Raw genomic sequence first — 22,938 nt, forward strand, 5'->3', positions numbered from 1 at the left:
ACCAGGGAGACGGAAAAGGCCGTTCCCACCCCAAAAGCTGGGGGAGGTCGGGGCCACCAGGGAGATCAAACGAGGCCATTTCCACCCAAATGTTGAAGAGGTCAGTGCATTGCTTGCACAACCCCGGCCCTCGCACCCCTGTCCCTCACACACCCCATTCCTCGCACACCCTGTCCCTAGTGTACGCCAATCACTCGTGCACCCCTGTCCCTCACACACCTGTCCCTCGCACAACCTATCCTTTGCACACCCTGTCCCACACACACCCTGTCCCTAGTGTACCCCAATCCCCCTCACACCCCGTCCTTCACACCCCCATCCCTCGCACCCCTGTCACCCGGTCCCTCGCACCCCCGGTCCCTCGCACCCCCGTCACCTCGTCCCTCACACACCCATCCCTCGCACCCCCAGTCCCTTGCACCCCTGTCCCTTGGGCACCATGTCACCCCGTCCCTCACACACCCATCCCCCTGTCCCTCGCATCCCAGTCACCCCATCCCTCGCACCCCCGTCGCACCCTCGTCGTCGTCGTTGTCGTCATCGCCGCCGCCGCCGCCCCGGAGCCGCTTTCGCTTGGAGCTGCTTTCGCTTTTGCTCCTGCCGGAACTGGAACCCGGCGGCCGCTCGGGGTGGGGGGGTGCATGGTGCTGCCCCACGGCCGCCCCATGGCAGCCCCATATCAGCCCCACAGCACTGCCCCCCTGCACACGCCAGCCCCACACACACCGGCCCCCCAGCACTGCCCCACAGCAGCCCCACAGCCCTACCCCACCCACAGGCCAGCCCCACGGCAGCCCAAGGCAGGGCCCCATGGCAGCCCCATGGCACTGCCCCATGGCAACCCCAAAGCAGGGCCCCACAGCAGCCCCCCGCACACGCCAGCCCCATAGCAGGACCCCACGGCCGCCCCACGCACACACCAGCCCCACAGCAGGGCCCCATGGCAGCCCGGTGGCACACGTGTTTGCAAGGCAGCCGCATGGCGATGCCGGGGGGGGGGGCACATGTGTGTGTGTGGGGGGGGCGGATGCCAGCGGGGCCATGTGTCCCCCGTCCCCTCCCCTCAGGGACCTAGGCGTCCAGGACCCTCCTCCCCCAGGTGCCATAGGGATCCCCACCCAGGGGACCCAACCCCCATCCCCTCCCCCCGCCAGGGACCGAGGCGTCCAGGTGACCTCCCCCCAAGTGCCCAGGGGACCCCCATCCCCTCCTCCCCTCAGGGGGCCCAGGCGTCCGGGCCCCCTCGACCCTCCCCCAATCCCCCAGGGACCCAGGTGTCTGGGACCCCCCCCATCAGGTGCCCAGGGGATCCCCATCCCCCCGCAGGGACCTAGGCATCCGGGACCCCCCCGGGGCTCAGGCGTCCGAGCACCTCCCCTCCCCCCACACGGGGCGCCCGGCCGTTACCTCAGGGCCGGCTCGGACGCCTGGGTCCCCCCGCCAGGAACTACAACTCCCAGCAGGCCGTGCGGCCGACGCGCCCCCCCTCTTCCCGGCGTCCAGCGCGCGCGCATTGGGCGGGCGCTGAGGTGGCGGCGCGTCCGCGGGGAGGGGGCGGGCGCTGGGGCGGCGCGGGCGCGGATTGGGCGGGCGCTGAGGCAGCGGCGGCGGCGGCGCGTGCGTGTGCGCGGGCAGGGGGCGGGGGCGGGCGAGAAGATGGCGACGGAGCGGCTGGAGGCAGCCGCGGGCCCCGGCGCGGGGGAGCTGCCGCCGCTGCCGCCCTACGCGGCCTGGGCCCCCGCCGAGCTGCAGGCCACACTGGCCGACATCGACGCCCCCGCGCAGGGTCTGGGGTGGGGGGGGGCGGGACCGGGACGGGGGGGGGCAGGGATGGGGGATGTTTGGGCACAGGGAGGGGGGGTTAGGGACAGACCCTGGGGGCTATTTGGGGACGGGGGGGGTTGGGGACAGGGATGGGAGGGGACGGGGATGGGGGGGGTTGGGGACAGGGGTAGGAGGGGACAGGGATGGGGGGGAATTTGGGGACAGGGATGGGGGGGTTGGGGACAGGGATGGGAGGAACAGGGATGGGGGGGTTAAGGACAGGCCTTGGGGGCTATTTGGGAACAGGGATGGAGGGATGGGGGGTTTTGGGGACAGGGGTATTTGGGGATGGAAGGGGTTAGGGACTGACCCTGGGGGCTATTTGGAGACAGGAAGGGGGGGGACAGGGATGGGGGGGTATTTGGGGACGGGGGGGGTAGGGATAAGCCCTGGGGGCTATTTGGGGACGGGGGGGGGGACAGGGATAGGGAGGTTTGGGGGATGGGGGGTATTTGGGGATTGGGGGTTTGGGGACAGGGATGAGGGGATATTTGGGGATGGGAGGTGGTTAGGGACAAGTCCTGGGGGCTATTTGGGGACAGGAAAGGGGGGCTGGGGACAGGCATGGGGGGGGACAGGGATGAGGGGGCTCTTTGGAGATGAGAGGGGTTAGAGATAGGCCCTGGGGGCTATTTGGGGACAGGGAGGGGGGGTTGGGGACAGGCACGAGGGGGGGCAGGGATGAGGGGGCTCTTTGGGGATGAGGGGGTTTAGGGACTGACCCTGGGGGCTGTTTGGGGATGGGGGGGGACAGGGGGTTGGGGACGGGGAGGGGGGTCTATTTAGGGACTCTGGTGGATTGATTCACGGACTCCGATGTGCTGGATCACAATCAACTTTATTGAAGCAAGCAAGCCCTTTACATGAGCTCTAGCCTGGATCGGTACTTTCTGGAAGGTCGTGTTCCCATCATTACTTCTCATCCCGTGCAGCTACTACCTTATCTACATACTGCTATTTATTCCTCCCAAGGCTTTCAGCTCCTTAACTCTTATCTTGTCCAATCCCTCGCTGTCTGCCCCTACATCTCCCCCTTTTTTATTTTCTAAACTAAATATTGCCAGTGCAGTGTGTATTTGTACAAGTACTTGATGCAAAGTCCTTCGAGTCATTCTCTGCATAAGGCTTATTAAGCAGGGGAGATAGATAGCAAGGGCTAGAAATCTTAGCAAGATTACCAATCCACACGCCAGTACCTTCTTAACCCATGACCCCAAACATAACGTCCAGTCCTGTCCCTCAAAAGGGTTCCACTCTGATTCTATCTACAACTTATTAGTAAGGTCGCATAGTCGCGGTAAGCTTTTATGAGTTGATATTGACCCTGCACGAGGCAGGCAGGTATTGCCAGAAAATGTCCTGAAATGGGCTCATCTTAACTGGCTCTCAGTCCTCGTTTGGTGTTTCGAGGGATGCGTCAACAGGTCGAATCAGCTGTGCAGGCATCCAACGAGGTCCGTTACCTGTGGAGACACAAGCATAACCTTTCCCCCACGTTATTAAGTCTACTGGTTCACTCCATTGACCTGTTTCCAGGTTCTTGTAGTGAACCTGAGGCTGTCCTCACCACGTCGGGCGTGAGAAAGTGCCAAAACGTCCTTTCCTTTGGACTCAGGAAAACTGGATGGCCGCTGCAGACACCTTTACCCCTGGCGCAAGTAGGGATGCCTGGCGTCCTTGCTCGTAGAGTCACTGAGACACAGGTCCCAAGGGCTTTCACTTGTCAGAAAGGGAATCGCCCTTTGCTGCACCTCCTCCTTCAAGGGGGCCTCCTCCACCCGCAATAACTGCCATGCATTTGGAGGCAGCAACAGGCAGAAAGGGGTGGGCAAAGAGCCTCCTGCCAGGGGAGACTCTGGGCCAGGGAAAAGGGGGGCCGTGTGCTCCATGGGGGAGTGAGGTGATTCCCACGGACACAACAGCTGTGTGACCTGGGAATAGTGATGGACACCTGGCCCAGGGAGGTGCGTCTCCTTGGGAGGGCCAAGCGCGTGCCAGGGTTTGGGGAGACTCTGCCATCGGTTGCGTTTTTCTCCTGACGAGGAATTAGAGCCTCCTCTTGTGCCTCTGTCTCTCTGCCCCTCGCTTTGTGGATTTCAACGCCTGCAGTCGCATCTACCTCCCTCTCCTGCAGGACCACCTGCTGCTGCGCAGGCAGGTGCACAGCTCGGCAGCAGGGCACAGAGACCAAACCCCTCTGGTGCTCACACCAGCTCACCCGGCGTGTGCAGTCACGGGCAGCTTCCAGCAGCTGCCTTCTGGAGCTCCCCATCAGCGATGCAGGGGACTCCCTGCTTTGACTGCCCACTTCCACTTGGCTTTGGAAGTCTCACAAAAAGCATCCAGGCCGCGCAGCTCTCCCTCCCCAGGCCCTCGGGGATCCTCTCCGGCAGAGACACGGGAAGGTCTCTCCGGGGCAGCTGCTGCCCCCGCGGCAGCACCTCAGCAGCCCCCCCACGCCTCGCCCAGGCCCCAGGCCGCGCACGCGCAGCTGCTGCTGCCTCCCCAGCGCCTGCAGCCTCCGCGCATGCGCGCAGCCCCGCCCCTCACCCGCCCTGCCCGGGGCGCTCTGCCGCGGGGCCCCGCACTGCGCACGCGCACGCGCACTGCCTCGCCCCGCCCCTGCCCTGCTCGCCCCTCCCCTCCCCTCCCGCCTGTGCAGCCCCGGCAGGCCACGCGCCGCCGCAGCCAATGGGGAGCGCGCAGCAGGGAGGGGCGGGGGGCGGAGCGTCGAGGCGGGAGGTGTCACTCACATTGGGGGCGGGCAGGTGGGGCGTGTGGGGCAGTGGGTGCTGGTGTGGGGCGGCGGCTGTGGCTGGGTTGAGCTGGGCCAAAGCCTTTCTGAGCGTGGAGGGGATTCGTCAGAGCTGGGGGCAACGGCGCGGAACCGGCCCGTTTCTGCCTTGCTCCGCTTCTGCCGTTGCTGTCTCGGCAGCCTGTGCATTTCTGGAAGGCAGGTAAGGCCTGGAGCTCCGCGAGCCCGCGAGGTGCCCGTGGGCAGAGGCCTGTCCTCTTGCCAGGCTGGGGACGGAGGGGCAGTTTTTGCCAGGAGAGGGTCTGGCTTTGCGAGGAGGCTGTGAAAGGACAGGAGTGCTGTTGGCAGAAGGCTGAGGTGTCCTGGTGCTGCTGCTGGGCTCTGGAGAGGCTCTTGGAAACGCCCGTGTGAGAGCTGGATCGTTTGCTTTCCAGAGCCTGTGATTCCTGCTGCTGAGCTTGGCTTTGTGTTGGGAAGCGCAGTCACGGCCCCTGGTTTCTCACCCCTGGTTCTGCTGGTGCCTGCAGAGCGGGGAAGAGGCTCTGCCGTCGGAGACGCCTTGGTCTCCTGGCTGGGAGGAAGCCCTTGTGGCAAGCCTTTCTTCTGCCCTTCTTTTGTCTCCAGAGCTCTGGTGGGGCCAGCGGAGGGCTTCTGGCTGGAAGTCAGTTAACGTGTCAGCTCTGCAGCCGCCCACTGTGCGGGTTCTCTTGGGATTGGTGGAGGTGGTGGTGGTGGGTGCTGCCTGTGTCTGCTTGGTTTGGAGCGGGTGGGATGGTGGTGAGCTTGTTGACTTCAGGCAGAGCCCATGTTTTTCTTGCTGCCCAGATGCAGCTAAAGTTTGGGAGAGCGTGTGTGAGTGCTACTGCCAAGCGCTGCTGCTGAAGGAGGTGGGGCTCATGTCCTCATTGTCCCTCCGACCTTGATGAGTGCTGGCTTCTGCTTGCATGCTGCCACTGAGCAGCCTTCTTCCTGCCTGCCTTGGAAAGCAGCAGCCAGGCCCCAGCAGGAGCCTGCAGCTGGCAGTTTTGCCCCAGAGCAAGCTCTCCCTCACCGGAGAGCAGAAGCAAAGCGCAGCTGGAGAAGCCGAGTGTGGGGTTTCTCCTCTGGGGCCCTCTCTAGCTGCTCCTGGCAGGGTGGAACAACCCGCCAGAGATGGTGGCATGCTGTGGAGAGTTTCTGCCAGGTGTGGTCCCTCCTCGGAGGTTCTGAGGCTCCAGGGGTTTTTCCCTGCTTGTGCGTCAACTCTCAGCTGGTGGGAGGTGAAGGAGTGGGAGAGGGGGAGACTGGAGAGTGCAAGGCTCTCCTGCAAAGCGCCGCATCTTGCCCCTTTGGAGATCACCCTTAGTGTGCCCTGACAAGTCTAGTCTTCGTTATTGTGTGTGTGAAAGCCCTGCTTTTGTTCCTTTGTTGCTCTCCTGTTTTCAGCCTGTCCAGCTAGCAGGCGTGGGTAACATGTCCGTTCCGGAAAACTACTTGCGTGATGTGGAGAAGAAGAGTTTGCATGTTTGGAGACGAGTGTTTCGGGTGGACAAGGTGTTTCTGCTGGAGAAGAATCTCAGCTCTGAGAAGAGCCCGTGGCCTGGTAAGAAGCGAGATTCAAAGCTGGGCTTGCCCCTGTGTCATAGCGAGGATCTGCTTCACGATTAGTGAAATACAGCTGCATCTTTGGCAGAACTGCCTCCCACTGCAGAGGCAGGAGCCCAGCACGGGCGCACGGGACGCAGAACAACGTCCTGCTGTGCTCATGCCAACTCCTCCTGCTATCTCCTTGTAGTCTGCTCCCACCGTGTCCAGGCAGCTCCCCCAGGACCAAGGAGGCCGGCAAGCAGCACCCACCTCCTCCAGCCAGGTCCACGGCTGCTCTCACTGTTCCTGAAGGCTGTTGGAGACTATTGCAGGTACATGCCCTGGGTTGCTGTAATGACTGTGCTGTTGCAAACGGTGCCAAAGCCCCATTGTGCACATACCGACTCTGCCAAGAGCCCTTAAGCACTCTTCCGTTGACCATTGCTCTTCCTTCCTTCAGATCTCCTTGTGGGCCAAAGGCCTGCTCTACCTTTCCAGTGTGTCCTTGCCTCCTGTACTTGCAGGAAGCAGCCACGGACACTTCCCCAGGGCACTGTTGGCTCTAGCAGCAGGACCTGCTGCATTCTGAGGCTGTGGCAATGCACAGGTCTTTTCTAGACCCTTGGTAGTTGAGATCATTGGTCCTCCCAGACCGCTCAATGGTGTGTGCAGTGAAGGGAGGAGCCGGGCGTAACTTCAGGCCTGCTCACCTTTCCGGAGCCAAACTCTGGCGACAGGCCGGCTGAGGAGAGAGCCCAGGAGTGAGGGTACGACCTGCAGAAAGCCGTGCCCTGGCAGCAGCTGAGACTAATCCTGTGTGCTGTAGCATTTCTGTGGCCCTGCAGGAAAGCGGCGAGCTGTGTGCGCAGTGGGACCAAAGGCAGAGCCTGGGCTCCTTGTACAGAGAGTGGCAGGAACAAGCAGAGGCCGAATGGGCTGCGTGGGAAGCCTGGTGTACAGGGGAGGCTCCAGAGCCGGCTCAGGTACCGGCCCCATTGGACACCCTTCGGAACAACGGCCATCCTCTGCGTCACGGAGCCGAGGGCGGGAGGTCCTCTGGCCTTGGGGGCAGTGTTGCTGCTCAGTCAATGGGACACTTTGCAACTGCAGCACAACTAATTACCACCCATGGTCTTAGGACTCCCACCCAGCTAGTACTGGATTACAATTGCATCTCCCTTCCCTGCCCAGCACTTAGTGTCTAGGGTGCAATTTGTTCCCTCCCTACTTTGCACAGCCCCTCCAAGGCTTTTGCGCATAGACTGGTGGAGAGTCTGCTGGCTTTTCCGAGGCTGTCAGCATGAGCTTGGGTCTGCAGCTCAGCCTCACTGCCATGTGTACACATCCACACGCTCACTGTTGGAAGATACCCCCGCTGCAGTTTCCCCCGGCCCCTCCTTTCTTCTTTGGAGTCCTCATGCCTCATTTGCTCTCTTTCTGCAACCAGCTTCCCACCTCCTCTCTACCTGCCTCTCTTGCTCCACACAGACTCCTGCCAGACAAACAGCGTACACCTCACTGCTTTTTTCCTTCTTGGTCCCAATCGTGCTGCAGTCACCTCAGGCTGCAGATGCTGCGGAAAGCTCTCTTCTCAGCTGCCTCCAAAAGGCAGGGCCTCTTTTTGTTCTTTGCCTAACAGTTGGCCCCAGAGAAAGACCTCCACCCCAGGGAAGCTTCTTGCAGCATTTGGGAGGATCCAGAGCTGCCCAGAGCTGACAGGAGCAGAAGTACAGCTGAGAGCAGAGCACACCTGGTAGGAGCATTTGGGGAAGGAAAGCAGTAGTTCCCGCCCCACTAATGGCTGTGTGAATCCTGCCGGGTGTTTTTCTGTGAGTGCTGCAGCAGCCAAAGGCCAAGCAGCAGAGGGGTGTCCTGCTGAGGAAAAGTCACGGTGTTATCAAATCCCCCTTGCTGGGCTGCCGGGGGTTGGGGAAGCAGCCAGTGGGGCAGTGAGGCCTGAAGCTGTGGGTAAAACCTGAGTGCAGAAGGGTTTGGATCGCTTGGTGTGCCCTGCCAAACCTAGGGAGGAGCTCATTGGAAGTTCCTCCTCTGCAAATGGCAATTCCCTCCTCCCCATTTCCCATGCTCTCAGTGATGTCAGCAGGAAAGCAGAGGGCCAGCTGGGAATTGCAGTGAAGCCCTGCTCCCACCCTGCCCTTGCCCTGGGGGCCTGTGGTGGAGAGGTTCCTGGTTGCCCAGCTCCTGCTGCCGGGTGCTTGCCAGAGGGCCTCTGGGAAAGGGCTCCTCTCTTCCCAGTCTGGTTTGCAGACAGTCAGTCGCTCCTTCTTGGCAGGGCTTTGGCCGTAAAGAGACTTGGGCTCCCCACCCTCCCGCCCAGCCCAGGAGAAAGGAGCACAGGCAGAGGTGGAAAAGCCTCCCCCCAGCCCGTGGAAGAGAAGAAAGCAGCAGCCAAGCTGGAGACAATCCAGCCCCAGTAAGTGTGTGCTGAGCCTAGCCCCAGCCTGGGGCGGTCGAGTGTCCCTGACCCCCCACAGGGTGTAATGGCTCCAAATCCCTGGGGCCTGGGGTTGCGGACAACACCCTTGGCATTCTGGTGACACGGGAATGGCCTAGGTTACACCTCCCTCCTCCCAGGTGTTATGGAAATTAGGCTTGTCAGCCACCATAACAGGGCCCGACCCTAGGTTCCCACAGAAAAGTTCAGAGCCAAATCAAAGCAAATTAAATAATTAAATTTTAATGACGCACACGCAGTCATTACAGCTCGAGCTGGGTGCCTCCGAAGAGGGACCCCGAGCAAAGAAATCCCTGGGCAATTATACTTTCCAGTCTAACCTCTCCACCCCTCACGCGGTAGTTTGGACCAATAGTAATATTTAGGTCTGGGGTCTCCTGCTCCTTATTGGGTCTCATCCCTGTCCCTAGGCAGGCTGTTTATCTTTACTGTTGAGGTTTCTGCTGACAGATGTGTCTTGATTCCTCGGGTCCCGCCCTTGTCTCTCAAGGCCCTGACAGAGAGGTGTTGTTCCAGCAATTAGCACTGCCCCAGCAGTGACAGTAGGTGTTATCTCCCAAGGTCCTGATGAAGGGGATATAATCCAGACCCCAAGATAGTCCAGACCCCCCAAATTAACACTGTTTCAGCAGTGAGAGGAGGCTTTGTTTCCCAGGGTCCTGGCACCCAACGAGGCCTTATTTCAGAGCCTTGACATCCTCCCTCCCGGAGTGTGAAGCACAGGAATGCAGACTGCTTGCAACTCCCTTATCATTCCAGTTTGAACCAGCTCTCAGGCCCTTTTCTTACTGAACTAGGTAAAAGTTCACTATTTTATCTAAGTGCGGCCTAAGGCTTCAACAAATTTAGCTCCTCATGCTAAGCAAGTTTTAGAGAAGTCGTGCTAAGCGGCTACCTCTAGACAGTTTTAATTTGCTATTCCTTGACACAAGGATCCTGCCTGGAAAGTACCAATTGTGATGACATGGCTCTAGGCCTGGCAGGGCAGGTGGGGTTTTTCCTGCATGCTGCCAGTGAGGGGAATGGGCTTGAGCAGCAGTGCTTGGATGCAGCAGGTCAGCCCCTGGGCGTGCAGCTGGTGCTGGCAGCAGGGCTTTGGTTTCATGAGCGTGGGCCCCTCTTTGTGCATGAAGGCTGGCGTGGAGAGATGGTCCCCACGTGCCCCCGGGGGCAAAAGCAAGCAAAGCCCAAGCCCCGTGAGTAGGAAGAGGTGCACAGGTGAGGGCAGGGCCTGCTTGCCCCGGTGGCCTGGCGGTCCAGCAGCTGGACGTCCCGAAGGCGAGCCAGCAGCGAGGCACCAAGGCTGGGGGGTGTCACGCTTCATCAGGAGGAGAGTGTGCCCGTGTGCTGCCGTGAGGCTCAAGCCGGTGGCCAAGGTGGTGAGGAGAGCCCAAAAGTTGGCGCCCCTGAGGGGAGAGGAGGATGCATGGAAGAGTGAGGAAGGGATGGTGTGGGAGGGCAAGGCAAAGGTGCAGGGTGATGTGGAGCAAAGAAAGCCTGGAGGGGCCCAGCGCAGTGCGTGCACGCCAACAGGGAAGTGCTTAGAGAGCAGCAGTCTGGAGAAATCAATCTCTGGCACCTTTTGTGGGAAATCTGCAGAGCCGGGCACCTGTCTCGGGGGTCTGTCCGCTAATGCCTGCAGCCTGGGGACCAGACAGGAGCACTTTGCAGTCTGTGTGCAGCTGCGGGCCTGCAGCGTGGCATGCCTGGAGCGCTGCGGTGGATGGCTGCAGCCTCTTTGGGAAGGCCCGTCTGGGAAGGTGCGGAGGGGCAGTTGGCCTTTCTGTGAGAAAGCAGCGGGAATGCAGGAAGCTCTGCCTAGGGCTGGACGGTGAGGCATATGGGTGAGGCTTCGTGGCCCGAGCAAGAGGAGTGGTCTTGCAGTGGCTGGCTGTGTGCTCTAGAGGGCCTGAAGAAGGGCAGCATCTGCACGGTCTGGGAGGCAGAGAGGTGGGGAGAGGAAAATCCCTGCTGCGGCACAGATGGCAGCTCGGAGCTGGGCTCAGAAGCTGGCACCAGAGGCTTGGAGGCAAAGCCCTGGTGCTGGAGGTGCCCCCGGTGAGCAGCAAGGCCTTGTGATGTCGGTGCTAGCACGGTCACCAGCAAGGCCTTGTGATGCGGGTGCCCCTAGTCACAGCAGGAGGTGGTCACGGGGGTCCCCATGGCAACGTGCAGGGCTTTGTGATGGGGTGGCATCGTGCCCCCAAGGCCATTGTGATGGGGCGGTGCCCGTGGTGACCGAGTCCGTGCTGGGAGCAGAGCCCCTGGGTGTGCCCTCTGAGGAGAGCAGCTCGCTGAGGAGGGAGCAGCTCTCTTGAGTGCCAGAGTGGCAGGTGCGCAGGAGAAGCTCCTGCAGATGGACAAGGGGCGGCAGGCGAATGCTGGCTCCCAGCCCGTGGATGGGCTTTCTGTGAGGCCGAAGCGCAGAAGCAAGGTGAGCGGTGGGGCTGGAGGGAGAGGCAGGCAGCAGGGCCGGGAGCCGCATGGAAAGCGTGAGGACGGTGGGGAAGAGGAGGTGGGGCAAGCGAGCCAGGCCTGATCTTCTCTGGCCAGGGGGTATTTCTTGCTGGTGCTGGGGGTTTTCTGGTGCGCAAAGCACACCGACCGGGATGCTGCAAGGCCCAAATGGAGCCTGTGAGCTGTGCTGAGGGTCAGAGAGCACCTCTGGGCTTAGCGCAGCTGGGCCGTGCTCGGCCCCGAGCTTCCCTTCGACGTGGGGCTGGGCTTTCCTGTGCCTGAGGGGCCGCTTGTACGAACGCAACCACCTCCATCATGGGCTTCCTTCTCCCTGCAGGGGGGCCAGCGGGAGCTGCGCGCAGCGCTGCAACGCATCCCGACCCTGACTTCGTCGCACCGAAGGGACAGGCAGCCGTTGCTGCCCGGCCCACAGAGCTTGCAAGGCCTCGAACACGTCATTGCAGAGGTACCGAGCTGAGCAGCGATGGTGGCAAAGCCTCTGCCTGCCTGGCTGCAGCTGCGGAGAAGCAGGCGGGAAGCGGTGGGAGAGACCAGGAGGTCTCAGGCTCCTCAGGGGAACTGCCTTTGCCCCTGTCCTGCGCAGTGCTGATGAGCCCTGTCCCCATGCAGCCTTTGGGAGCAGGGTGGGAGCCGCCTGCGTGGCAGAGTGCTGCCGCTGTTGAGGGCATCAGAGGTGCTGGAAATTGTGGGAAGGATGGAGAGTGGGGGCGGGGGCTGGGGGGGAGGAAAGGGCTGCAATCACTTTCCTGTCTCCTGGGCTTGGATTGCAGACGGTGAAGGACACTGCCAGAGATGTTCTCATCGCAGCGTTCAAGAGAGAAACGGAAACACTCCATCTGCCCAGCTTAGCACCTCGTGCACCCAAGGCAGCTAGGCAGCTCCTTGGAGGCCTGGAGGCCTCTGCAGCTAAAACGGCAGGATCTGCCCGTGGAACCAAGCTGCCTGCTCTGGAGACATCCTGCAGATCTTCTGCAAGAGGCAGGGCCAAAGCCAGGGAGCAGCTGCCGCCTCTTAGTGCTGCTGTGATGTGTCTGGAGTGCAGGAAGAGCCTGGCAGAGGAAGGTCTACAGGCAGTGCCTCTTCCTTTGCCTGCCCTTCAACAAGGCAAGCGGGAGGCTGGGGCTCTGCCCCGGGCACTTCAAGCTCCTGTCCACTGCTTGCCTGAGGCCAGGGCTGGGTCTTCCGCGCTGGGAAAAACAAGGCTGCTGCGAGCTGATGGTGCCAGGACAAGTCTTCCTGTGCAAAGCCGGCAGCTGCCAGGAGGCACCTCCTTTGTTGCGGGAGCACAGAGCATTCCTCAAAGGCAGATGCGAGGCATGCCAGCATGCAAGGAGCAGCATGAGCCGTGGCCAGGCTGCCTGACAGAGCCAAGGCTGCCACCGTTGCTGCTGAGGGTGGCTTTTTCGAGAACTGTCGAAGGACTGTGCCAGGAGCTAGGTAGCCAGGTGCTGGCAGCTCCCAGAGATGCCTGTGCGCAGGAGACCAAGGCACAATGGTTGGAGACGATGGCGCACAGGCAGGACTTGGTGCGGAGCAAGGCCTCAGCGTCCCAAGGTGTTGAGCTGCAGCCTGCAGAAGGGCAAGTTTCCCCCGCTGAGAATCCCCAAGGAGAATCAGCCTCTTCTGGCGTGGGGGAGGTCCCGCAGTGGGAGACAATGGCCAAAGGTGTTTCACAGCAGGTTGGGCTCAGCAGCCCCCACTTCGCAGAGGTGCCACCCAGCTCTGCCAAAGCCGTTGCTGGCAGTTGCCCCAGTGAAATGGTCACAGCAGAGTCCTCCTGGCCTTCCTGGCCTGAGCCTGCTGGCCTTGTCCAGAGCATCCTTGCAGATGCGTGCATGGAATTGAGGGCTGAGAGCCAGAGACTTGCTGCACACAGCCCTGTAGCACCTTCCGCAGCTCTGGAATCCACAGGCCTTGAGCTCGTGTCTGCAGCCTGGAGCTGTGCTGATGACATGAGTCTTGGACGTGACCGGCAGCTGGTGCAGCCTGATGTGGACAAAGGCACAAAGGAGCTCAGTGCAGCCGTGCCACGGAAGATATCGGCACACGCCCTTGGTCCAGCAGCAGTGGCAAAGAGAGCCCAAGAGGAGAGCAGCGAGCATGGCAAAAGCACAGCTGCCACAGCTCTGCAAGGGCCTGATGCCCACACTCGTGATGGCAAAAGGAAGGTCACGGGGGCCGGTGCACCAGCTTCCCTGGGCAGTGGCCATGGACTGGTCACACTGGGATGGCAGCTTGCAGTGCAGAGGCCCAAACAGCAGCCTCTGGGCATCATCTGTCGCCTTCGAGGCACGCCGCTGCACATACACCCCGACAACCCCGCGCAGTATCTCGCCGTGCTCTCAATCAAAACAGAGACGCTGGAGGAGCTCGACAGGAGCTGCGTGGCGCGCACCGGGCAGAGCTTGGCCCAGCTGCGAGAAGCCTGTCTGGAGAGGAAGGAGCCGAGGCCAAAGGAGAGTGAGGGCAAGGAGCGGAAGGGCAAGGGGAAACGTTTCTCCCTGACAGCATCGGGATGCCTCAATGTTCGCCCCAAGGAGGTGAGTGCAAAGGGTGGGCCGCGGCAGATGGTGACCCTCCGTGTGCTGGGGCCAGCCGCTGCGCCCTGCTGCAACAGCGTGATGGTGGCAGTGCTGGCAGGGCTGCGGGGGGCATTGCTGGTGGGAAAAGCAGCTGCCTTCACAAATCTCCCTCTCTGGCTTCAGCTCTGTGCCAGAAACTCCTTCTATAACCTGTGGCAACCGGAGGTGACGCGAGTGGAGCTCCTCAAGGACACCACGTCCAAGTGGGAGGTGCAGGAGCGGCTGTACGCCCATGCGCCCAGGAGGGAGCTGGGAGCTGGGAAGAGAGTCCGGGGAGCGCCGGAGGATTCTGGCGTGGAGTGGAGCGATGAGGAAGAGGACGTTGATGAAGAGCCTTTGCAATGGGAGGAGCTGGAGAAAAACACGGCCTTGGTCATGAGCTGGGTCAGACCGAGCCTCAGGAGCCTCTTGGCAGACACAGAGCCGTGCCCTGAGGAGGTGCCCTGCTCCCCCGTTGTGAAGGGCAGAGATGCTGCCAGGGAGGCAGCTGGTGACCTGCAGAGCACGCCTCTGGCCCCAGCAGTGCCCCGAGGAGCCGAGGCAGCGGCATCTCCTTTGGCAGGAGGCTGCCAGGATGCGGGGGGCAGTGTGCCTCTGGCCCCATCGGCCAGCACAGGGACAAAGGCGGAGGCCTCCCCCGCAGCCAGAGGCCCTGAGGATGCAGGGGAAAATGCTCCTCTGCCTGCATCGCTTCCCACAGAGGCTGCGCCAGAGGCCTCCCACTTGTGCGCAGGCCCTTGTGGGGAGAGCAACAGCCTGCCTCTCCAACCACCATTGCCCGAAGAAAGCGCAGCAGAAGGCTCTGCCCTGGCCGCAGGCCTTCCTCACCAGGTGAGCAAGGAGCCTGGCGTCGGCACCCACCACCCAAGGGAGGTGCGGTGTGAGCAGTGTCTGGGGTGTGCAGGGTGGGTGAGAAGAGCTGCCCCATCGCATGGGTCCCCCATGGCCGTGGTGAGAAGCTGTCCCCCCAGCCCTTTGCCCTCTGCACTCTCTGCCCTGGGGAAGATGCCTGGTGCTCTGCGTTTCCAAGTGCCAGAGGCCCAGGGCTGACGTGCCCTCCCCGGCCTGCACAGCACCCAGCCCTGGGGCATGGGTGCTGAGCGAGGAGGGCAGGGGCAGCCCCAGCAGCAGCCGCCTCCCACAGCCAGCGAGCCAGCCCCCTTGTGCCCCGCACCCGGCCACCTCCATCCCCCGCTGCCCGTCGTGGCCCCCGGCCCAGCCCTGCTGCTACGGCCCCAAGACAAGCCTTGTGCCACTGCCCAGCCAGCTGCATGTGCCTCCCCTTGGGGCTCGTGGCCACTCACAGCATCCCCCCACCCCAGACCCTTTCCCCCCTCACATATCCCAGGGCACCAGGATGCTGAGCATGGCCAGCTGATACCACACAGGGGTGTGTTGCTGCTCTCCCCATGCAGGTTGCCTGTGAGCCCAAAGAGGAGCACAAGTCGTCGTCTTCCCTCAGGCCCACGCCAGAGGTGGACTCAGGTAGGTACCCAAGTCGAGAGCCGTTCTGGGGACGGCACAGCGAGCGGCACTGAGGCTGGCAGCAGGAAGCACCCAGGGGCTGGCCATGCCGAGGCCAGGAGCCCTCGGGAAAGCCCTTGGTGCCAGGGACAGGCGGGTGCTTGCCCTGCGCCTGCCCAGCCCCTCGCCCACGGCTCTCCTTCCTCCACAGGCATCACCGCCCTCCCGCATGCTGCGCCTTCCAGGCGATGGCCGTCGCGGCTCAGGGCAGCGCTTCGGGCTCTGCGCAGAGCTTTTAGCTGCCGCTGTGTCTCAGGGCAGTGAGAGGAACAGCGCGATCATGCAGCTGCCAGACAGGTCGCCCGAGATGGGGCATGGCAAAGAGGCAGAGCGATGGAGGCTCTCTCCTGGCTGCTACAGCAATGCTGCCGCATCGTGTCCCACAGCCCATGTTCTGCTCCAAATAAACCCTCAGCAGCTGTTCCCGCCGTGTTACTTGGTGTCAGGGAACTGTCAGGAGAAAGACTAGTGCAGGCGCTGCCAAGGAAGGCAGTCAGGGCTGCAGAGAAAGCCCTACAAGCAGTCGCAGAGTGAGAGAGCAGCTGGGGTGGGAAGGGTCTTCCGGAGGTGTCTGCTGCAACCTCCTGCTGCAAGTGGAGGCAAGCAGAGGAGGTTTTGCAGGGCCTGTCAGGGTCGAGCTCTGACCGTCTCTGGCGATGGATTCCCGCACGGCCCTGGCACCCTGCTCCAGTGTTGCACCACCATTTGGCTTCCAAGGCCATTTGCAGTCTCTGAGGGGAATTTTCCCTGCCGCAAGCTGTGCCGTTGCCCTTGTCCTGTCCCAAGGCCCCTCAGGACGTCTCTGGCTCCATGCTCTCTGCACGCTCCCGTTAGGCACTTGCAGGCAGCAGTGAGATCCCCCTACGCCTTCTCTTCCGCCGGCTGCACCAAGCCAGCACCCTTGGCCTCTGCTCCTGTGTGCTGTGCTGCAGCTGCCAGGCAGCTTGGGGGCCTGCGCTGGGCTTGCTGCAGTGTGGCCCTGTCTGCGTGGGCCAGGGGGCTGGGGATATGGGTGCAATGGGCCAGGGGGCTGGGGATAGGGTGCAATGGGGCGGGGGATGGGATATGGGTGCAATAGGGCGGGGGCCTGGCGATGTGAGTGCAATGGGGCAGAGGGCTGGGGATATGGGTGCAATGGGGCAGGGGGGCTGGGGATACGGGTGCAACGGGGCGGGGGGCTGGGGAGGTGGGTGCAATGGGGCGGGGAGGCTAGGACCATGGGTGCAATGGGGCGGGGAGGCTTGGGATATGGGCGCAATGGGGCAGAAGCCTGGGGACGTGGGTGCAATGGGGCAGGGGGCTGGGACCATGGGTGCAATGGGGGTGGACACCTGGGTCCATGGGTGGTGGTGGGTGTTGATGTGACCTCACGCCTGCGTCCATGGGTGGTGGTGGGTGTTGATGTGACCTCATGCCTGAGTCCAGGGGTGCAATGGGGGTGGACACCTGGGTCCATGGGTGGTGGTGGGTGCTGATGGGGTGGCCACCTGGGCCCATGGGTGACAACACGGGTGCAATGGGGCTGGACACCTGGGTCCATGGGTGGTGGTGGGTGCTGATGGGTGGCCACCTGGGCCCATGGGTGATAACACGGGTGCAATGGGGCTGGACACCTGGGTCCATGGGTGGCGGACGGTGCTGATGGGGTTGGACACCTGGCTCCATGGATGGGTGTGGGTGCTGATGGGACTGGATGCCTGGCTCCAGGGGTGCAACGGGGCTGGACGCCTGGGTCCCCGGGCAGCTCCTCACCCATGGGTGCCACCTTGGGCAGGTTTCCACATCTTCCAGTAGACCTATGGGTGCAGGGGGTGGGCTGGGGGCCACCTACCAGCACTCGGCCTTCGATGGGCGCCACTCCCTGAGCTCCCACTGCTGGCCCCGTGTCCCCATCACCATGTCCCCGTGGTCTCCTGTCCCTATCCCTGCCCCCGTCCCTGCATCCTCGGGTCCCCATCTCCACCGCCGGGTCCCCGTCCCTTGGCTGAGCCAAACTCCATCCCCGGAGCTGACCCCTGTCCCCACCGTGTCCCCCCATCCCTGTGACAGAGCCAACTCCATCAGCATCCCCACAGCATCCCCGTCCCCACAGTGTCCCCATCCCCACAGCATCCCCATTCGCCTGCCGTCCTCGTCCTCACCACGTCCCCATCCCCGTGGTGTCCCCGTCCCCCTGCCCCTGCGACAGAGCCAACTCCATCTCCAGCCCCACGGCGTCCCCGTCCCCACGGTGTCCCTGTCCCCACCACGTCCCCCTGCCCGTGACAGAGCCAACTCCATCCCATCCCAATGGTGTCCCCGTCCACACATCGTCCCCAACCCCACATCATCCCCATCCCCACAGTGTCCCCCTGCCCCTGTGACAGAGCCAACTCTATCTCCATCCCCACATCGTCCCCATGCCCACGGCATCCCATCCCCACATCGTCTCCATCCCCATGGCGTCCCATCCCCACATCGTCCCCATCTCCACATCATCCCCATCCCCACATCATCCCCGTCCCCCCAGTGTCCCTGTCCCCACATCATCCCCATCCCCACATCATCCCTGTCCCCCCAGTGTCCCCGTCCCCACATCATCTCCATCCCCACATCGTCCTCGTCCTCCCACATCGCCGCCGCGCTCCCGCCCACCACGCGCTCCGCGGAGATCTGCCCGGTGCCCGGTGGCGTCACCACTGCCGCGCCGCGCCATTGGCGGGCGGCCGCCGGCGGGGCCAATGGCTGCGCGACAAGGCGGGGCGGGAGTCGCGGCTCGGCCCTGCGCAGCGCCCTCCGCGCGCGCCCTCGCTGTCGCTTCTCCCAACCTGCCGCGCCGGGATCAGCCCAGCGCCTGGTGACGCCTGGGTCGACGCGAGCCGCTATTGGCGGGTGGGACAGAGCGCAGCCAATGGCGGTGCGCCGCAGCGGAGCCAATGGTGGCGCGGGGGCGTGGCCCCCGTGGGCTTCGGCGCTGTGTGAGGGCGGCAGCAATGGCAGCGAGGAGGCCGGAGCGGGGCGGGTGATGGGGCCGGGGCTGCTGCTGGCGCTGGCGCTGCTGCAGGGGGGCGGCGGCGAGTGGTGAGTGCGGGTGGGGACCCCGGCCCCCCTCTGCCCTCCCTTGCCGCCGGGCTCCCCGTCAGCGGCCCCACGGACCGGTCTGTAACCGCCCCCGGGTGGTGCTGCCCCCCCGACCTGCCCCCCGGGACATGCTACCCCCCTGGACACCCCCGGGATGTGCTGCCCCCCCGGAGCCCCCCAACCTGCTCCCCCAGGACGTGCTGCCCCCCCAACCTGAACCCTGGGACATGCTGCCCCCCCGACCCGCCCGTCTTGTCCCCCCAGGACATCTTGATTCCCCAGATGCCCCCCAATGTGCCCCCCCGGCCCCTCACCACACCCCATGTCCCCGCAGGCCCCCACTCCCTGCGCTACTTCAACACCGCCGTGACAAAGCCCAGCCCGGGGCTGCCCGCCCTCGTCTCCGTGGGCTACGTGGACGGAGAGCTCATCGATCGCTACGACAGCGAGACGCAGCACTGGAAGCACTACCTGGAGAACAGCTGCATCGAGGGGCTGCGGAGATACGTGGAGCACGGGAGGGCCGCGCTGGTGAGGGCGAGGCGGGACCCCCCGGACACGGGGACGGGCCCCGGGCTCGGTGCTGGGCCCAGGCGCCCGAGGGCGCTGCTGGCGGCGCGGTGCAGCGTGTGCATCCGGGCCTGGGCGCGAGCTGCCTGACCTCCCTCCCTCGCGCCGTCTCCCCAGAGCGCCCCATGGTGAGAGTGTCGGCCAAGGAGAGCCACGGCTTCGTGACCCTGTCGTGCCGGGCTCACGGCTTCTACCCGCGGCCCATCAGCATCAGCTGGCTGAAAAAGGGCCGCGTCCAAGCCCAGGAGACCAAGCGGGGCAGCGTCACGCCCAATGGCGACGGCACCTACCATGCCTGGGCCAGCATTGAGGGCCTCCCCGCAGAGAAGCACGAGTACCAGTGCTGCATGGAGCATGCCAGCCTGCCGGAGCCCGGCCTCTTCTCCTGGGGTGAGCGCGGGTGGCCGGAGCTCGCGGAACGCCTGCTGGGGGCAGCTCCCGGCCCCTGCTCCTGGCCCCGCTCTCTTCCAGAGCCGCCGAGCTCCCTGCTGCCCATTGTCCTTGGGGCGGTCATCGCTGTGGTGGTTGTCATCGTGGTCTGGAAGAGCAGATGGGGTAAAGCTCCAGGGCCGAGGAGGCGGGGGGAGGGAGGCCGGGAGGAGAAGGGGCTCGAGCTGGAGCCCTGGGGCCGGAGCAGAGCCGGGCCGTGAGGGGCCACGTGGCCTGATGCCTCTTTCTTCCCGCAGGGAGGAAGGAGCAGGGGTACGTGATTGCCAAAGGTGAGTGCCGGGGCCGCTCTGTCCCAGGCCGCGCCTGGCAGTGGGGCGGCGTTTGCTCTCTCGTTTCTGGCGGCCGCGGGGCTGGCGCATCCCGTCCCCCACCTGCCCCCATCTCCCCTCTTCCGTGCCCCGCAGCTTTTCCCCGGCTGCAGGGCAGGGAAAGGGTTGGCGTCCCGCCGCTGGAGGCTGAGGCGCCCGGGCGCTGCCCTCTGCTCCTGGCGCCTGTGAGGCGGCTCCAGGGCTGAGTCCCGGCCCAGCGGGCTCTGCCCTGGCCCGGCTTTGCCCGCGGCTGGTGCGGGGCCCGCAGTGCCACTGGCACGGGGCTGGGGCTCACTGCCGCTCCTCTCTCACAGGCCACGACGGGGCATCCAGCAGCTCCAGAATGGGTCAGAGCTGGTGATGGCAGCGGGGCGGGGGGCCCCAGCCCAGCGCGATACCAGGCTGGCACCCGCCATGGGGTTGCCGGCCGGCCGGGCGCTATGGCTGGCTTCCTGGGGGCTTCTGCCTGCTCCCCTGGCTCTGGGAGGGGGGATTTAGCCCCGCAGCACAGCTCCCGTGGGGGACGGTGACGTGGGGCTGGGACCTGCAGGACAGGGCGCACACGGGGGTGCGGGTGTACCCCCCTGCCCCCCACACCTCTGCCTTTATTGATTTTTTCCTCTCTTGTCTTTGCAGGAAGCAATGCCGCCATTTAAGCGCTCCATCCTGGTAAGCGAGGAGCCGCGGCCGGACCCGGCAGCGTGGGCAGCGGGGGCCCAGCCCGCCCAAGCGCCTGCCGTCTCCTCGCTGCAGCTTCTGGGACGCCGCCAAGTCCCCTCGGCTCCCACAGCCCGGGAGCAGCAGCACCTGACGCCCCGCTCGAGTCTAAACCCGCCCCATTTGGGTGCTCGGGCACTGCGGGGTGCAGGTGGGCACCCGGGGGCAGGTCGGGGGGCTCAGGCTTTTGTCTCACTGTGCCTTGGATCTGCTCCCTGGCTCCAACGTGCTGCAAAAAGCTGTGAAGGTGGCGGGAAGCCCCCAGAGAAGAGGAGCGCTCGGAGCCTGCTCCTGCCGTGGTCCCAGCTCTGAGCTGGGGTAAAACCAGTTTTATCAGTGTGCGAGGCAGGGTTTCCATCTGCCAGTTGCCTGGGAAATAGAGAATTTGCTGGATTTTTTCAGCACTTGTCCTGGTGGCTCTCTTCGAACAAGAATGCTGTTTCTGTGGTGGGCCTCTTCAAACAAGAATACTCTTTCTGTGGTGGGCCTCTGAACAAGAATGCTGTTTTTGTGGTGGGCCTCTGAACAAGAACGCTGTTTTTGTGGTGCGTCTCGTAGCACAGGAACGTTGTTTTTAGGTGTGTCTGTTACAACAACAATGCTGTTTTCTGACTGTACTGTTATGGAAATTAGGCTTGTCGGCCACCATAACAAGGCCCGACCCTAGGTTCCCGCAAGTAAAATTCAGAGCCAAATCAAAGCAAATTAAATAAGTAAATTTTAGTTACGTGCGTACAATAATTACAGCTCGAGCTGGGTGCCTCCAAAGAGAGACCCCAACAAAAAAAAATCCTGGGTAATTATAGTTTTTTCAACTTAAATTTCCCACCCCTCACGCGGTAGTTAGACCAATAGTAATTTTTAGGTCTGGGGTCTCCTGCTCCTCATTGGATCTCATCATTGTTCCTAGGCAGGCTCTTTTTCTTCCTTATCTTTACTGTTGTGGTTTCTGCCGACGATTGTACCTTTGTTTCTTGCTGGGTGTTACTGTTGTCTCTCAAAGTCCAGAGGAGGAGGAGGAGGTGATTCTAAATCATAACAATGAACACTGCCCCAGCAGTGAGCTAAGGCTTTGCCCCTCAAGGTCCTAATGCCCTGCACTGGTCTTATTTCAAAGCCTTGACACCCTCCCTTTGGGAGTGTGAGACACAGGAATGCAGACTGCTTGTAACTCCCTTATCTTCCCAGCTGGAACCAGCTCTGAGGCCCTTTTCTTACTGGACTAAGTAAAAGTTCATTATTTTATCTAGGTGCGGCCTAAGGCTTCAGCAAATTTAGCTCCTCATGCTAAGCAAGTTTTATAGAAGCTGTGCTAAGCGGCTACCTCTAGACAGTTTCAGTTTGCTATTCTTTAACACAAGTGGCAGTGTCCCTCCTGAGGTGCCAAGAATCCCAGTCCCTGAGCCATGGGGCTGGATACAACCTCCTTGGATTATTCATGACATGGGCTCATGACACACACCCCAGAGTCAAATAAATTTCTGTGGGAGACTGGGAGGAAGAAAGTAGAAATGAATCAAAGGAGGGGGAATACAGGCAAGGAGGCCCACCGGTAAACATCTCCAAATACAGGTGGATTTTGCCCCCACTCTGGCAAGGGTGTTCTTCCACAACCAGCAGCACCTGGGGGACGGAGGGTCTTTTCCTGATAGCCCTCATGGCACACAGGGCATCAGGATTTGAGACAGCCCTTTCAGCCAAGGGGCAATTTCTGGGGATCCATGGGATCTCTTCTTGCTTTCTCCGCAGGTCTCATTACTGATTGTTTGCAGAAGAGATGGCTTTGGAGGGATCCCAGGGCAGCCTTCCAATGCCTACGAGGAGGTCATCAAGAAGATGGTGCCCAGCTCTTCACCAGGGTGCATGGGGGGAGGACAAGAGACAATGGGCATAAGTTGAGAGAAGAGACATTCGTGCAGGACATAAGGAAAAGGTTTCCACTGCAAGGATGGTCAAACATTGGAAATGGTTGCCCAGAGAGGCGGTGCGGTCTCCTCCCCTGGAGGTTTCCAAGACCAGACTGGATGAAGGCCGGAGCAACCTGGTGTGACCCCAGAGCTGACCCTGCTGTGAGCAAGGAGACTGGGCTAGAGACCTCCTGAGGTCCCTTCCACCCTGAAGGAGTCCGTGATTCATCCCACTCTCGATCTTCTCTTGTTGATGTCAGGGAAACATGCAGGTTCCCTGTGACAGTGGAAGTAGGCCAGCTTTCTTGTGCTCCTCCAGGCAGAATTGTTCAGATGCAGGGCTTCTTGGCAGGAATCCCCAAGACAGCCATGACCAATGCTTTGCTTCACTTTTAATTTCCTTGTTTTTTTCTTTTCCCCCTTCTAAGTGTGTCTCTCTTACCATCCTAATCCCTTCCCCTACAGTCAGCCCACTCCTGATTACCCTTAACTCTTTGGTGCTGGGGATTTCTTGTTTTTTATTTTGGTGTGTGTGTGTGTGGGGGGGGTGCTTTTTTGTTTTGACACAGAGGAGCTTTTGTCCAGAAGGATCTTGAGAAACTCGGGTGATTCGGACAACAGATACCCTGTGAAGATTTACAAGAGAAGTGTCAAGTCCTGTGCCTAGGCAGGAATGACCCCGTCCATGAGTAGAGGTTCAGGGACCTGGGCTTCTTTAGCC

General features: G+C 62.2%; 1 protein-coding gene across 1 annotated transcript; it reads left to right on the forward strand.

Annotated features, from left to right (window-relative positions):
- The first annotated feature begins 1,656 nt into the window (after positions 1 to 1,656).
- On the forward strand, positions 1,657 to 20,249 carry LOC135325542 (class I histocompatibility antigen, F10 alpha chain-like). The gene is made up of 6 exons (XM_064503658.1): positions 1,657 to 1,786; positions 18,600 to 18,803; positions 18,950 to 19,225; positions 19,307 to 19,390; positions 19,522 to 19,554; positions 20,230 to 20,249. Exons 1-6 carry the CDS (start codon positions 1,657 to 1,659, stop codon positions 20,247 to 20,249), a joined length of 747 nt encoding a protein of 248 aa, XP_064359728.1.
- Positions 20,250 to 22,938: the final 2,689 nt, after the last annotated feature.

Source organism: Dromaius novaehollandiae, unplaced genomic scaffold, assembly GCF_036370855.1.
Source record: "Dromaius novaehollandiae isolate bDroNov1 unplaced genomic scaffold, bDroNov1.hap1 HAP1_SCAFFOLD_31, whole genome shotgun sequence".
Classification (NCBI taxonomy): domain Eukaryota; kingdom Metazoa; phylum Chordata; class Aves; order Casuariiformes; family Dromaiidae; genus Dromaius; species Dromaius novaehollandiae.

Coding starts and splice junctions, on each gene's coding strand:
- LOC135325542 (XM_064503658.1), top strand. CDS start 1,657: ATGGCGACGGAGCGGCTGGAGGCAGCCGCGGGCCCCGGCGCGGGGGAG. Junction 18,804..18,949: donor GAGGGCCGCGCTGGTGAGGG/CGAGGCGGGACC, acceptor GCGCCGTCTCCC/CAGAGCGCCCCATGGTGAGA. Junction 19,555..20,229: donor GGGGTACGTGATTGCCAAAG/GTGAGTGCCGGG, acceptor TTGTCTTTGCAG/GAAGCAATGCCGCCATTTAA.